The 14,666-nt window shown below is 41.4% G+C and overlaps 1 protein-coding gene across 1 annotated transcript in view; it reads left to right on the forward strand.

The window, feature by feature from the left end:
- Positions 1 to 14,666, forward strand: part of Gmeb2 (glucocorticoid modulatory element binding protein 2) — a 39,085-nt gene that overhangs the window by 3,194 nt on the left and 21,225 nt on the right. Inside the window, exon 2 of the mRNA XM_033767119.1 lies at positions 6,638 to 6,826. Within this exon, the coding sequence (XP_033623010.1) occupies positions 6,696 to 6,826 (131 nt within the window). The 5' untranslated portion in view covers positions 6,638 to 6,695. The remainder of the gene's footprint in view (positions 1 to 6,637; positions 6,827 to 14,666) is intronic.

Genomic DNA, 14,666 nt, shown 5'->3' on the forward strand with positions numbered 1-14,666 from the left:
ATCAGAGCTCTTTTTTGTCATCATAGTTTGCCTCTTCCGAATGTCACAAAGCAAAGTCGTACAGCGTAGGGCACTTAAAACTGGCTTCTGTGACTTAATAATATATGTTTACCTATCTTCTCTATCTTTTGGTGCTTTGATCACTCATTTGTTTTTATTCCCAAAACTTTGTTGTTTGGAATGTAAACAGTTTGCCTATTCATCTGTCAAAGGGCTGAATTTTTTGCAGTCTGCTTAGTGTACTACCACAACACAAGGAGGGGAGAAGCAGGGCACCAACAGGCCTGCACCACTCTTTCAGGTCATGGTTGTTCTCTTGCTACGTGTGTAGAAAATCTCACTGGTGCTGTTCATGCTGGTGCTTGTTTGTAGTTCCAGTACCCAGGAGGCTGAAGAGGAAGATCCCAAGTTCAAGGCCGGCCTGGGCAATTTAGCTAGACCCTGTCTCAAAATTTTAAAAAATTAAAATTAAAAAAACATAAAAGCCAGGGATATAGATCAGTGTAGAGTGCCCTGGGTTCAATCCCTAGTACTGCAAAGAAAAAAAGAAACTCTTAGTAGAAAGCATAATATTTGCTTTCAACTGTTACACATATTTAAAGAACTTAAGAAGAAAATAAGCCAGGCACGTTGGTAGACATCTGGTAAGCCTAGTTTCTCCTGAGCCTCAGGCAGGAGTTTGTAAATTTGAGGCCAGTTTGGGCAATTCATGAGCTCTTGTTGCAAACAAACAAGTAGCTAGGTAGCTGGAATGCTTGCCTAGCTGCCTAGCATAAGAGAGGCCCTGGCTTCCACTTAAAAAAATAATGAAAACAGTTTATTACATTTACTATTTGAATTGTTCCTTTTTTATTCCTTAAGTTCTAGGTTCCCCCTTTCCATCTGGTATAATTTTTCTTTTTGAAGAATTTCCCTTCCCTTTTCTTTTACAGTAAGTCTGTTTGTGACCAAACCCCACCCCCCTTTTCTTTTCCACCTGAAAATGTCTTGTCCTTGCTTTCATTTCTGAATGGTCTTCTGGGGATAATATCCTTTGTCTCTAGAATCCTATGTCTCTTTCTCTGTCTGTCTCTTTCTTTTTCCTCCCAGTACTGGGAATTGAATCCAGGCACACTTTACCACTGATATACATCCCCAACTGTTTTGTTTTGTTTAATTTTGAGACACAGTCTGGCTAAATTGCCCATGCTGGCCTTGAACTTGTGATCCTCCTCCTTCATCTTCCCAAGCAGCTGGGATTATAGGTGTAGGCCACTGTGCCTTTTTTTCCCGCCTTTGTAGTGCTTGGGATTGAACAGTCATTTTTTTCAGCTCATTAAAAGTATTGTTTTCCTGCCTTCTGTGGTTTCTAGTGAGAAACCTACACTTGCTTTTCTTCCTCTTTCCTTCCTTCCTTCCTCTCTCTCTCTCTATTTCCCTATTTCTTCCCCCACCCCTTCCTTCCTTTCTTTCTTCCTTTCTTTCATTTCTTTTCTTTCTTTCTTTCTACTGGGGATTGAGCCCAGGGCTCTGCACATGCTAGGCAAGCACTCTACCACTGACCTACATCCCCATGCCTTTTAAAATTTTACTTTGAATCTGTCATTTAAAGGTACAAGATCCCAATGATAAATGTAACTGTACTGTATATTTTAAAAGTACCAATAAACTCAATGAAAAAAATAAAATTGTATTTTGAGGAAAGCTCTTCCTGAGTTGCTGGGGCTAACCTTGAATTTGTGATCCTCTTGCCTCAGTCGTCTGGATAGCTGGTATTACAGGCCTACTTTCCCAGGCTAATGCTTAGTTTTTTTTTGTTTTAAACCTGTTTTGAGATTCTTTAGTGTGTCTTTGGTTTTCCACTATATTATGATGTAGGCATGCCTACTGTAGATTTGATAAGCTTTTTTGATTTTTGGTTTGTTGAGATGGTCTTGCTACGCAGTTCAGGTTGTCCTTGAACTCACAGCAGTCTTCCTGCCTTAGCCTCCCCAGTGCTGGATTATAGGCGTGTGCAACCATGCCTGGCCCTTGATAAGTTTCCTGAATGTGAAATGTTTTTGTCATTAACTATATTTGAGAAGTGTTCAGCAATTATTTCTTCACATATTTTTCCCATCTGTCCTGTGGGACTCTAGTGATATACATGTTCAACCATGCAGTCTTGCTGCTCCTGAACTGAAGCTCTGTGCAGTTGCTTTCCAATCTCTGCTGCTCAAATTGCATAATTCCTGTTTTTCTGTCTCTGCCCCTGTTTGTCTTTCTCACTCTTTCTGCCTGTCTCTTTCTCTTTGATGATATATTGTTGTGCTGCTGGAGCTTCCCTCAAATTCAAACTTTTGCCTTGGCCTCTTGAATAGCTAGAATTACAGGCATGCACCACCACGCCTGGTCATCACTGTTTCCTGGCTCCTTTCTGTCATCTCATCTCCATGCTATATGGAGCCAATCAGTAATCTTTAATTTGAATATTATGATATGTATATAATTTTTATTAGTATTTTTTGTAGTGCTGATGTTTGTACTTTATGCCTTTTACGTGCTAGGCAGGCATTGTATGTGAGCTATAATCCCTAGCCTTTGTGGTTGTAATTTTTGATTTTCAGATTTTCATTTGATGATAGCTTTTGGTTCTGTGCTACAGCCTTTCTATTTGCTTGGGCATGCTTGGCTTACCTTTGGGAGTGATGTAATAGTTGTCTGCCTACAAGTCTCTATTCACTCCTGCAGTCACCTCGAAGTAAACTTTTCTTAACATTTTTTTCCCCCTTGACAGTTAATAAGATTTTTCCTACTCTTTGTATATCAAGTAATTCTGGATTATATTCTGGATACTTTGGTTATACTGTGAGGTTTGGGCCATGTTTCAGTCTCACAAAAAGTGCAGCAGGAACATAATGTGGTACTTTAGGCTGTGTGTGTTTTTTTTGTTTGTTTGTTTGGGTTTTTTTGAGACAGGGTCTCACTATATAGTTGAGACTGACCTGGAACTCACTATGTTTCCCCCAGGCTGGTCTGGAACTCACAGTGATCCTCCAGCCTCAGCCTCCCGAGTGCTGGAATTACAGGCATGTGCCACCACGCCCAGCTCTTAGGCTTTGTGTTTTGAATCCCCTCTTTGGCTGTGATCAGGTCAGTTTTCAGAACTGCTTCAGTTTTCCTGATTCTGCCAGTTTGGCACTATCTGGGGCCTGGTCTGCTGCTGAACAGTGGCCTACCCATAGATGAGTTCTCAAAGCTTTGGTTTGCCATATAGAGCTATGTTCACATGTGGACTGTCTTGGGATATTGTAGTCATTCCCATGCAGCTGTGTGCACTCAGCTTGCACACCCACCACATCCATAGGGGACCCATACTGACTCCAGGGCCCTTTTCTTGTTCTTTAGTTAGAAGCTTGGTGCAGTTGTGTGTTCTGTGACATTGCTTAACTAAATCTGGTCCAGGCCTGGTGAAGAAGATGGAGAATGAGACAGCATGGCCCCCACGATGTTGGGATTCCATCCTCTAGTCAGGAGGGAGGTTCCCCTCTGAGTTTTGGTGCTTGCCAGGCCACTACTACCATTACAGTGTTCAAGCAGGGGATTCACAGATTCACTGATGAATATAGTGTCCCCATGATCTAATCATCTTATAGGAGCCTTCCACACACAAGATTTTTAGGGAACATTTTAGATCTAAGCTATAGCATTCTGCCCCTTTCCCCTACCAAAGGCTTATGTCTCATATTATGTAAAATGCATTTAGTCCATCTCTTAAGAATTGCCAAAGTGTTAATAATTACAGCATTGCTGAAAAATACAAGTCCGAAATTGTTGGGGCATGAGAGGACGGGCGGCCTAAGTGCTGACCCTGAGCCCCAAAATGCTGGTTCTCACCAGGGCATAGGAAGCCCAAAGGCAACGTGCTGGCGCCAAATCCCTTGACCTACAAACAACGCCCTGAACTCTGTGTTTGCTCTTGTTCCCATTTTACACTCCCTTCTAGTCATAAACAGATGTTGTCTTATTGATGTTATATTCTTAGCTTAAACAATGTATATCTGCTTGTCACTTTTTGTGACTGATTGTTTATCTTACCCATGCCTCCTTGTGATTGAGATTTATTGCCAATTGCTGAGATCATGCCTGTGGTGTGGCCTTGAAACTAGTATATAACACCCGGTGTTAAAAATAAACTTTTCCATTAGCCATCAGCTTTTGGTCATTCGTTGTGTCTGCAGTCGTCTCTCCGAGTCCCCTCCTCTACAAGGAGACCTCAACACAAAGTCTCTTCTGAGACTCAAGGCAAATTTTCAGCTCTGAGCCCCTATAAAATAAAAAAGAAAGTAAGAACTTCAAATATACAGTGGCATAGAGTAAATATTCTCATTCTGGAAGGGGAGGAGAGGAACAGAAAGAAATCAGACCAAATCAAGACAGAAACCTAGCAATACAAATTCTGAATCCTATAGCTCCACGTCCAGCATTTGGAAAAGTTGTGGTAAGATAGGAATTCCAAAGGGATTAGGTAGACTTACCCTTTTGACATTGCTGGTTGTAGTTCATACAACTTCTCATTTGGACTGGCTTCACTCACTATCTGTAGCTTTTCTCAGCAGATGATTCATGTTCCTGGCATCTCCAACTTCCTTCTGCACCTTGGCTTCAAATATTACCCTCTCAAGGACATCTGGCAGGGACTGTGATCCTGTCACACATTTTTGCCTTCTTGTAAAATCTGGGCGGAAGCCTCTGTGATCAAACAATTCTTGCATTCTGTATACCTAAAAAATCAGTACCACATGGACGATGCCAAGGTCTACCACCAGCTTGTGCAGTAGCCAGACCCCCTTGAATCACAGCTGCAGCAGCCTCTGAGTGCCTGGCTAGCTGAGCAAGATGAAATGAATCTCCAGAGAACCAGTTCCCTAGGTGGTTCTTCTTGAAGAGGATACCTTGGGACTATCTATTAAACCAAAATCTTTCAAATGAGTTTACTTTATACCCTTGAGCCTGCAAAGTATAGGGTCTGGCCAATTCCTGAGATGTCCTCAGACCATCTTTCCTATTGTCCAGAGGCAAAGTACTTGGCTTTTTTCAATGCTAATCTTTTCAGTAATGGCACTCTCCATGACCCCAACTTTTCAGGAACTTCCTTTCTGGTGAACTGCAAACTCTTCAATTATTTGGTTCTACTTTTTGGTTCTGATTCTCACTGTAAATCTGGTTGAAAGCAGCTAGCAATACCCATGGCACAGCCTGAATGTTGGGCTGCCTTAAAATTTCCTCTACCAGATCAATTAGTGCATGTTATGGTTTGTATCTAGATATCCTCCCAAAGCCTCACGCACTCATAGGAGGGAAGTTTTAAAGGTGGCTGAATGAAGGTGTGTGAATGAGGATTAAGGGTGTGATACTGGGATGAAGAATGTGGATAATAGAAGCCCCACTCTGGGTATGAGTGGTACTAATCAAAGGCAAATGTAGACAAGTTTTTTGTTTGAATGAAACACACATGGTCTCTAGTCCAGTTTCCAGTACATTCTTCATGCTCATCTGAAACCTCATGGGCCTGGCCTTAACTAGCAATATTCTAGCCTTCTTCACTTCAACTAGAATCACCACCAAGCACTGCTTACTGTACTCACAGCATTCTAAGGCTTCTTCAAGCAGCATTGCCAAACCTTCGTAGACGTCTACAAATGAGTTCCAAAGGCTTTTGAACCACATGGTTAGATAGAGTCACAGCAACAACCCCACTCCTGGTACTGATTTTTGTATTGGTGACTTTCCCATCACTGTAATGAAATGCCAAATACCCACAATTTAAAAAAGGGCAGGTTTACTTTGGGTCATAGTTTCAGTGGCCTCAGTCCATGGTAAGCAGACTCTGAGGCAGAAATGGCATGGGAAAAGAGCTCGGTAAAATAAAGCTGTTCACTGCATGGAGACCAGAAAGCAGAACGAGAAGAGGATCTGGAACAAGAATATGCCCTTCTAGGTTATACCCCCAGAGTCTAGCCTTCTCTGACGAGGCTGCAACTCCAAATAGCAAAGTCAAGTATCTGTGAACTCATTGATAGACTAATTCACTAATAAATGTAGCACACCCATTATCTCATCAGTTTCCAAAAGCCCCACCTCTGAACAAAGACTTTTGGGAAAACTTGTCTATCTAAACCATAACAGCTTACATCACCCAGACACCACTACAAATGAGGAAATTGGTGAACCTTTCTTCCTGTCTTCTCTAAGTTTCTCTTCTCTTTTCTTAGACCACAGAGCCTTCTTGAGTTCTTTCTGTTTGTATCCATGTTTAATCTTGAGCTTTCATTCTGCCTTTGAGTTTAGCCAGGATATCTAGTGGGAAAAGTAGCCACTAGAAAACTTATCTTCAAAGAAGTCCTACCTGCCATTCTGGTCTCCTGCCCCATTCTTCCTGCTGCCTCAGAACTGTCAAGCTCTCATGGAGTGAGCTGTGCTGTGCCTTCTTGGGGAGTAGTTGGCTCATTTAGAGGGAAACATGGTGGTCTTGCTACCTAAAGCCACTCTGAGACCCAGAGCCTCAGGGTGCACCTTCTTGTCAGAGTAGTAGACAGGAACTTGGATGAGGATTTTTGATGATATTGAAAGAGCCATTTGCTATGTTGTAACCTTTATGTTGCTTTGTTTTTTCCAGAACTTGGGACCCTGGAGGAGTGATACTCCTAGCCACTGGTGCCCTCTTCTGTGGAGCCATGGCAACCCCGGATGTGAGTGTCCATATGGAGGAAGTGGTGGTTGTGACAACTCCAGACACTGCAGTTGATGGCAGTGGTGTGGAGGAGGTGAAGACAGTGCTGGTGACAACAAATCTGGCTTCTCATGGGTAAGGACTGAGACTTGGTTCTGCCAAGAACCATGCTGGGGTCAGGTTGAATTATCTGTGCCACAGCTGATTGCCATGTTTAGGTGTAAGTATCAGAATTTCCTCATGTATGATTATTCTCAGGCTGGACTTGGCATCTCTTAAGTACAGGATGAAGAGCAAACTGCATCAAATGAGAAGATCAGCTTTAAACTCTGGGTGATGCCTCTGCTTCTGCTGCAGCACGGCTGTGTGATTTCCAAAACCATGATTATTTCTCTTTCAATAAATAGAATAGTGTGGAAGATTGGGGACTTCTTTTAAGGAATGAAATTGAAGAGCCAGTGACTTTCTTGACATTTCTTGTGAAAATGAATTTTGTCTTCATTTTCCCCCCTTTTTTATTTTGAGACAGTCTTGCTAAGTTGCCTAGTTTAGGCTCCAACTTCTGATCTTCCTGCCCTAGCCTCCCAAAGTGCTGGGATTACAGGCATGTGCTACCATACTGACTTCCTCTCTTCTACTAGACATTGGAATTGAGTATAATTTGGCCAAAAACCTTAAATCTGACCAAACTGCTGCCTGATTTTTACCATCTTTGTAGGCAGAATTATCAGGAGGGGGCAAAGTAGCTTCTGCCCTTGGCAAGAGGTAGGATGAGGGGAAGCAAGAAGCCCTGAACAGAGGGGCTACATGAATCCTTGCTCTTTCTCCCGAGAAGGACTTGAGTCACTGGACTTGACACTACCTCAGCTTATCATAGAATAGTGGTCACTTGTGACTCTTCACTGTATGACAGAGAACTTTTAATTTTTTTCCAGTATTGAAGTTGAATCCAGGACATCAAGCATTCTTGACAAGCACTGTAGTACTGGGCTGTATCCTCACCCCTTTAACATTTATTTCCTTCAACACAACCTTCATTAAAGCCCCAGCCCTGACAGGTGCTGTGACAGGGTTGGCCTGCGCCACAGGCCATCTGCACCCGAGGGTGGCAGGTGCTCCTGGCCACTCACTCGAATAGCTGTCCCCCCTTCCCGGGGACACCTGTGTATGTTTAGACCTTTTCTGATTGTGTCAGTGGCTAAAGCATGGCAATTGGGCGCCAGTAAACATGAGAACGCCAGGCCGCATGTGGTCACTCCAGGATGTTGATCACCAGGATCTCTCCGGATTTTCTAGGTTGACTTCAAACTTAAAATCCTCCTGCCTTAGCCTCCTGAGTAGCTGGTATTATAGAATGTACCACTGCTTCTGGCTGATAGGACTTTTTAGAGGAAGGTGCTAGACTGTAAGATTCTATGATCTTATTTGCTTCGTAGACACAGCACAAGACTCTGTTGATGGGAACAGGCTTCTGAGTCAGAGCTTCCAATGGGATTTGATCTTTGTCTCCTGGCATCTAGCTTAGATGTTTTCTGTGCATGTGTTGTGGGCACACCATTTTCTGACATCTCCTGTCCACATACTCTGCTGTTACCTCCCTATACTCCCACCCAGAAGCAGTGCCCAAGTCTTGCTCAGATTTGGGGTGACCTATGAACAATGTGGCAAAATGACACCAGGTTAGAAAAGCCATGTGGCTTCTTCTCGGTACCCTGGGGTCACTGCCATGCCTTCTAGCTTTAGTGTCACCCCTCAGGGGAGGGCCAGCTCCATGTCGGAGTCTTCCTAGCTGAAGCCACAGCACTATGGCCTGCTGCTGCAGGGTGATGTGATTCAGCCCCACACCAAGGACCTTCAGCATTGTCCTTTCTAGGAATCTTGTTGAACTCATATCTTCTCATACAGCTGCAGACTCAGATGGGTAGGTGTCTTGCCACCTGGTAATTGTGTCACATGGCCACTCAAAGGCTAAGGATGGACAACACTGTCTCTAGATAAGGACGGTTGCAAGATGCTGTAGCCTTTCTGCAGTCTAGCACAATCACTTTTCTTCTCTTCTCTTTTCCTTCCTTTCTTGTTTCTTTTCTTTCCCTATTTTTTTTTTCCTTTCAGTATTGGGGATTGAATCCAGGGCCTTTGCACTGAGCTACCTCCCCAGCACTACTTATTTTTTTATTTTTTATTTTAAGGCAAGGTTTCTCTGATTATCCCAGAGTGGACTCACACTTGCGATCCTCCTGCCTCAGTCTCTCAAGTGCTGGAATTACAGGCATGCACCACTGCACCCAGCTTGGCACTGTCACTTCTGTCCCCCAGCACTGCCCAGGACCCCACAGTGGCTCTATCTCCCAGTCTTGGCTTTGCAGGCCATCTCAGGTTTGGGTGCAGGTGAAGCAACTCTAGATCCAGAGACCTGTGCAGTAAAAGCTACATTCCTTCTACCTCCTCATGACAGGTGGATGGTCCTGCTCAAAGCCATGTGGCAGAGTCTGTGAAAATGGGCCTCTCTGTCTTCATGGCAGAACTCACCGAGGTTGAACGAAGGCCTTCACAGCTGTGCATGAGTTTGATGTGTTCTGATGCCATTTTTCACTCTAACGGTTGTTGTCAACAAAAGCTGCAGGTGTGAGACCCTTCCACCCCTGGAAGTGCTGAAAGAATGATCATCTGACTTCACAGAAGCCCACGGCACTTTGTACGTTCTGGCTGACATGCTCCTTGAGAGACACACATGTTCTTCAGTGTGTTCTCCACCGTCTAGATTGCTGAGGCATAGGATTGCTCCTCTGCCACACATAACACGGCAGCAACACCTGTTTCCTGTCCTTTTCCTGCTTTGCTGCTTGTGAGATCATAGCATCTCCACTGGAATAATCCCTGTGCTAGTCTTTTTTGTTGTTGTTTTGGTTTTTTGAGACAGGGTCTCACTATGTAGTTCAGATTGGCCTTGAACTCACTTTGTATCCTTGGCTGACCTCAAACTCTTGGTGATCCTCCCGCCTTAGCCCCCTGAGTGCTGGGATTACAGGTGTGTACCACCATGCCTGGCCTGTTAGTCATTTTTGCTGCATAATAAACCACTGCAAAACTTAGTGCCTTAAAGCTACTAAGTACTCATCATTTCTGCTGTTGGTGGATTGGCTTCAGCCTGGCTGATTGTCTGTGTGGCCCCACTCCATACATGGCTTTGCGTGGCTCTCATTCACCACAATAGCAGACTGTGCTGTCCTTGTGGTAGAAGCTTCCAGCAGCGAGAGTGGGCATTGCAAGGCCCCATCTTTCCAGTTGGTCAGAGCTGTTCACAAGCTGTAAATAGCTGGAAGGCTGAGGCAGGAGGACCACAAGTTTGAGCTTGGGTGAGCAACTTAGTGAGACCCTATCTCAAAATAATTTTTTTTTTATACTGGGGATTGAACTCATGACCTTGTGCTTGTGAGGCAGGAGCAGTGCTACTGAGCTACATTCCTGGCTCTCAAAATAAAAATTTTTAAAAGGGCTGAGCATATAGCTCAGAAGGCCCTGGATTAATTTCCCAGTACAGAGATCAGCCTGAGTCAGGTGGGCTTAAGAGTAGGGAACACCCCTCTTGCTGGGAGGGGCCGTGAAGGATGGGGCATTTTTCAGCCTGCAGTGTGGGTCCAGTGCCAGGGAGCTGGAATGCCATCCCCTCTGGCTGGACCTTTCTGCAAGAGAGAATGGGCCACATGTGCCTCCTTGGGAGAAGGAATCCACTCTGGCTCCAAGACAGATTTGTCTTAAAGGATTTGTCTTAAAGGTTGTCTTTCTGTCTGGGGAGTTTTTTTTTGTTGTTGTTGTATTTTGTGTGTGGTTTGTTTTTTTATTTGTTTGTATGTTGTTGTTTTTTTTTTTTACTAGGATACAGTTTATTTAAACACACTAAAATCACACATAACTGAAAACAGATTTCTCTGGAAAAACATGAATTGGATACATGCAGAATTAGTTTACATATTTTGGCAAAATAAAAAATAATTTAGGTATACCACATCTAATAAAGCTTTCTATGAACACAGTATACATTAAATAATCTTGATTAATGACCAGACCTTTGCAAAAATAAAGCATAATTCTGTAAAACAGAATTAACACATAAGTTAAGAGTATTGTGAATTTATTTAACTGTACAAAAGAATCACAGTAGTCTTTCATTTTTTTATACTTTTATGTTTTGTTTTTACTGGGGATTGAGCCCAGGGCCTTGCACATGCCAGGCAAATGCTCACTACTGTGGCGGTACAGCCATCACAACACGAACATGCCTGAGTTGGGGAGTGAGGATTGAGAAAGGAAAGAACACTCAAGCCTGAGTGGAGACCAAGAGAAGTCTGATTTATTTCACAGAAACAGCTCCTTTTATAGGTTCACATCAACAGGAAGCACCATGCAACTATTTGTATCTTTTATGCAAAGACCGGATTTTCTGACTCTTTACAAAGAACATCAGATCTATGGCTGTCTCTTTGAGTTTCTCCCATTGCAGCAACAAGTTTAACAAGCAGAGTCCTAGAATGTTACACAGATTGTATCAATGCCTTGAGTGTAGAGGTGAAGAAGTTTCCTTTTAAATGTCAAATTCCTAGAGGGCCATGGCTGGGCTCCCACATATCCCCCTTTTTCTTATATTTAGAGCAGGAACTTTCCCAGCTCAGCAAAAAGACTGCGCCTGTCTTAGGTGAGAAATGTCCAGAGAAATCTCTTTCCCGTCATCAAGCCATGAGAATTTTGATATTCATGCTCTGTTTTAGGTTGGATATTTCTCTACACTTCTCTTACCCGTCTTTGACTACCAGCCTCTGCAGGGGTTAGACTGTAGGTATGGGAGGCTTAATGTGCAATTGTAAGCCATGAATCTTTCCTGCTGTGTTCATCAAAGATGAACTCACCATGCATACTAATATGGGTAATATAACACATCGTAGACATACTCTTATCTCAATCGCAATAACAGGACCTAAAAATTGGGTGACTGATGCCATGGAGGATAAGACCTCTTTTAGCTGATTGATAAAACACTGAGCAGCTTGTGCCACATCAAACTTTAAGGAAGGGGCACTCTGTAGATCCAAAATATCTTGATGTAACTATTAAGTCTAGGGAGGTATTTTGATTTTACCAAATACCTTTCAAATGCCTTTGTATTTTACTCCAATCATAGATGGAATCATTATATAGCTTATTGGTTACACAAATCCATTGATAACCAGGGTGACACATCAATCGAGAACAAACTTTCGGCACCCGTATTTCTTCTACCATAAGAGTAACTTCATCATATAATGCATTTATCTTTTGTTCTAATCTTTGATCGAAATCTACTTGAATAGTTACAGTATGAGTCACATTTTTAGCTAAAACATTAACATATTAAGCATCCCGAATTTCTTGTGCCAAAGCAACTGCTTTGTTGTGGCTGTAGCTATTACAGTAATAAGGGCTACAATCCCCATGATAACTAATCCCATCACTTTTTTTGTCTACTTAATGCTTTCTCAATTACCATAAACATTCATAATCCTTGATCTACATACCAGGTTTCATTAAGTTGAACAGGTATCATAACAAAGAGAGGTTGTCTCAAAACCATCACAGAATGAAAGGAAGTCATCATTTTTGAGAATATACAATTGGTCAATTTATAATTAAAACGGCTGTTATATTCATTATCAGTTTCATAAACAATCTCTATGTCTTACCAATAACATATAAGGAGCATTAACACAAGACATTATCTTTTTATTTTGTTCTTTGACTTGCGATAACACAGTATTTATGGTATTTCTCATATTAAAGGTCCCTATGTTAAAAACATTGAAACTAAGGCTAGTAACTTTGACATCTGACCATAAACATATTTCTCCTGATACAGCAACAAGTTTCCAAATGTTGGTTTGAGATCCAAATGTTGGTTTGAGGAAAACCTGAATCTGTCCACCAAAGTCCTGCAGACAAGCTTAAGTCCGAGTGATTAGTCCAAAAACATTTGAGATGTGTCATTAAATGATCTTTCTTGAGCTATAGTAACATAACACCTCTTCCATAAAATAGTACTGCTTATTTTTGTTTCTTCTTCACATAAATGTAATGATTGTGGAGGTTACTGTCCCATGATACTGTGTAGATTTGTTGATCCACATGATGAACCAATCTCTCTGGTAACAATCGAGCTCCATCGTGTTCCTGTGAGAAAACACAAACATATCCTCAGCCCCATATTAAAATGGGGTCAGGTCCATACCATTGACCAGTTAAGGGATCTCTCCATTTTACCAAGGTATATGGAGAACTTTGTGGTTTCCAGAATCTTTCTGCTTCCAAATGGACATGCTAATCAAGTTGTAAAAAATTTAAAATATAGGTAGCATGATTTAAATCATTTCTGGGTGAAAAGGGGTACAATTTCCCCTTTTTTATTTTTTGTAGCTGTACCTTTAATGGTGAGGAACAGGGGAGAATTCCTGGATCAAAAGGTTATTATCACAAACAATATGTTGGAAAACCTGCATAATCAAACAACATGAATACATTTTGTATACCGGAAAAGTAGCAGTAATAATTATTATACTTATATGAAATCTTATGTCCTGTAATGTAGCTTTGTATCAGTAGGATCTTTTCTTTTTTTTCAGAAAATATTATATTTTGAAGATAACCATCATAAACATATTACAGTAACATATTTAGAATTCAGACCTTTGATGATAACCAAGTTAAACATTTTTAACAACATATTTAACAAGGCATATCTTTTTATAAGGCTATGAAAAGTATTTGGGCTCCCACTAGTGAACAAAGATCAGAATAAATTCTGAGCAGCTGCTTCTGTATTTACCAACAGGAGCGTATCCAAACTTAAAGGTTATATTTAATTATCTTTTAAGTTTTTTATTTGATCCTATAAAGCCAGATTGTAGAAATCAACAATCTATTTGTATTTGACGTCATTTTGATCAAGAACATACAAACATCTTTGAACATTTAAGATAGACAATAGACAGACACATAAGACAATTTAAACCAGAGTGCACTCAGATGGTTTTGGCCAATTTAATTATAAAATCTTTTAGTTACTACTAGTCAAAATTTTTGCAGATCAAAATTAACAAAGATCTCTTGTAGAATTAGGGTTAAAGGAATGAAAACTCTTCTTGACTCTAAATGTAAACCTTTCATAACAGACTTGAAATCAACAAGCAAGCATAAATAAATCCTTTCCATAAACATTCTCTACATACTTAGGTAAAGACAAGATGAACATACAAAAACCTTTCATGTAAAAAGTACAACTCTTACTTATAGCTTTCCTAATATTTTTCTATCTCATTTATTATGAACCTTCTATAACAAACTTCAGCTTAAAGTGTCCTTTTACTGCTTTTAGATTGTTATATCTTAAAATTTGACTGGCTGCCAATAGAACAGTATTAACCTAAAAGAGCAAGTTAACCCTATAATTGCAGTATAAAACAATGCACAAGAAGTGTTACCAGAACTAAATAGTTTTCATTAACAGCTGACTGTTGCAGAGCAGAAGTTTGAGCAACTCCTAGGCTGGAGCAAAAGAGGCCAAACAATGTAAGACAAAGACTTATGAAAACCAAACCGAAAGAAGAACCAGGGACTCTGTTGGGGAATCTCCTTAATTTCCTCTTCCAAAACCAGTACCAGAACAACACTCTCGACCAGAGGGTCTTGAGGAGGAGAAAAAAAATTAACTTCCCTCCCCATAAACAGATACCAGAGGGGCAAAGAACCTCTCCGGCCCCTGTGGTGGGGAGTCCACTAGCACGTCTGCCTGGAGCTCCCTCCCTGCCTCCAAAATGATCCAGATCACAAATTACCAATTCATACATTAACAGAAAAAGAAAGACACAGAATCAAAGAAAAGGAAACCAAGGACAAACTATTTCTACAAATTCTAAACAATTACACAATTGCTGGTGTCCTACTCTAGCAC

Source organism: Fukomys damarensis, unplaced genomic scaffold (assembly GCF_012274545.1).
Source record: "Fukomys damarensis isolate Sample0158 unplaced genomic scaffold, DMR_v1.0_HiC HiC_scaffold_22, whole genome shotgun sequence".
Classification (NCBI taxonomy): Eukaryota; Metazoa; Chordata; class Mammalia; order Rodentia; family Bathyergidae; genus Fukomys; species Fukomys damarensis.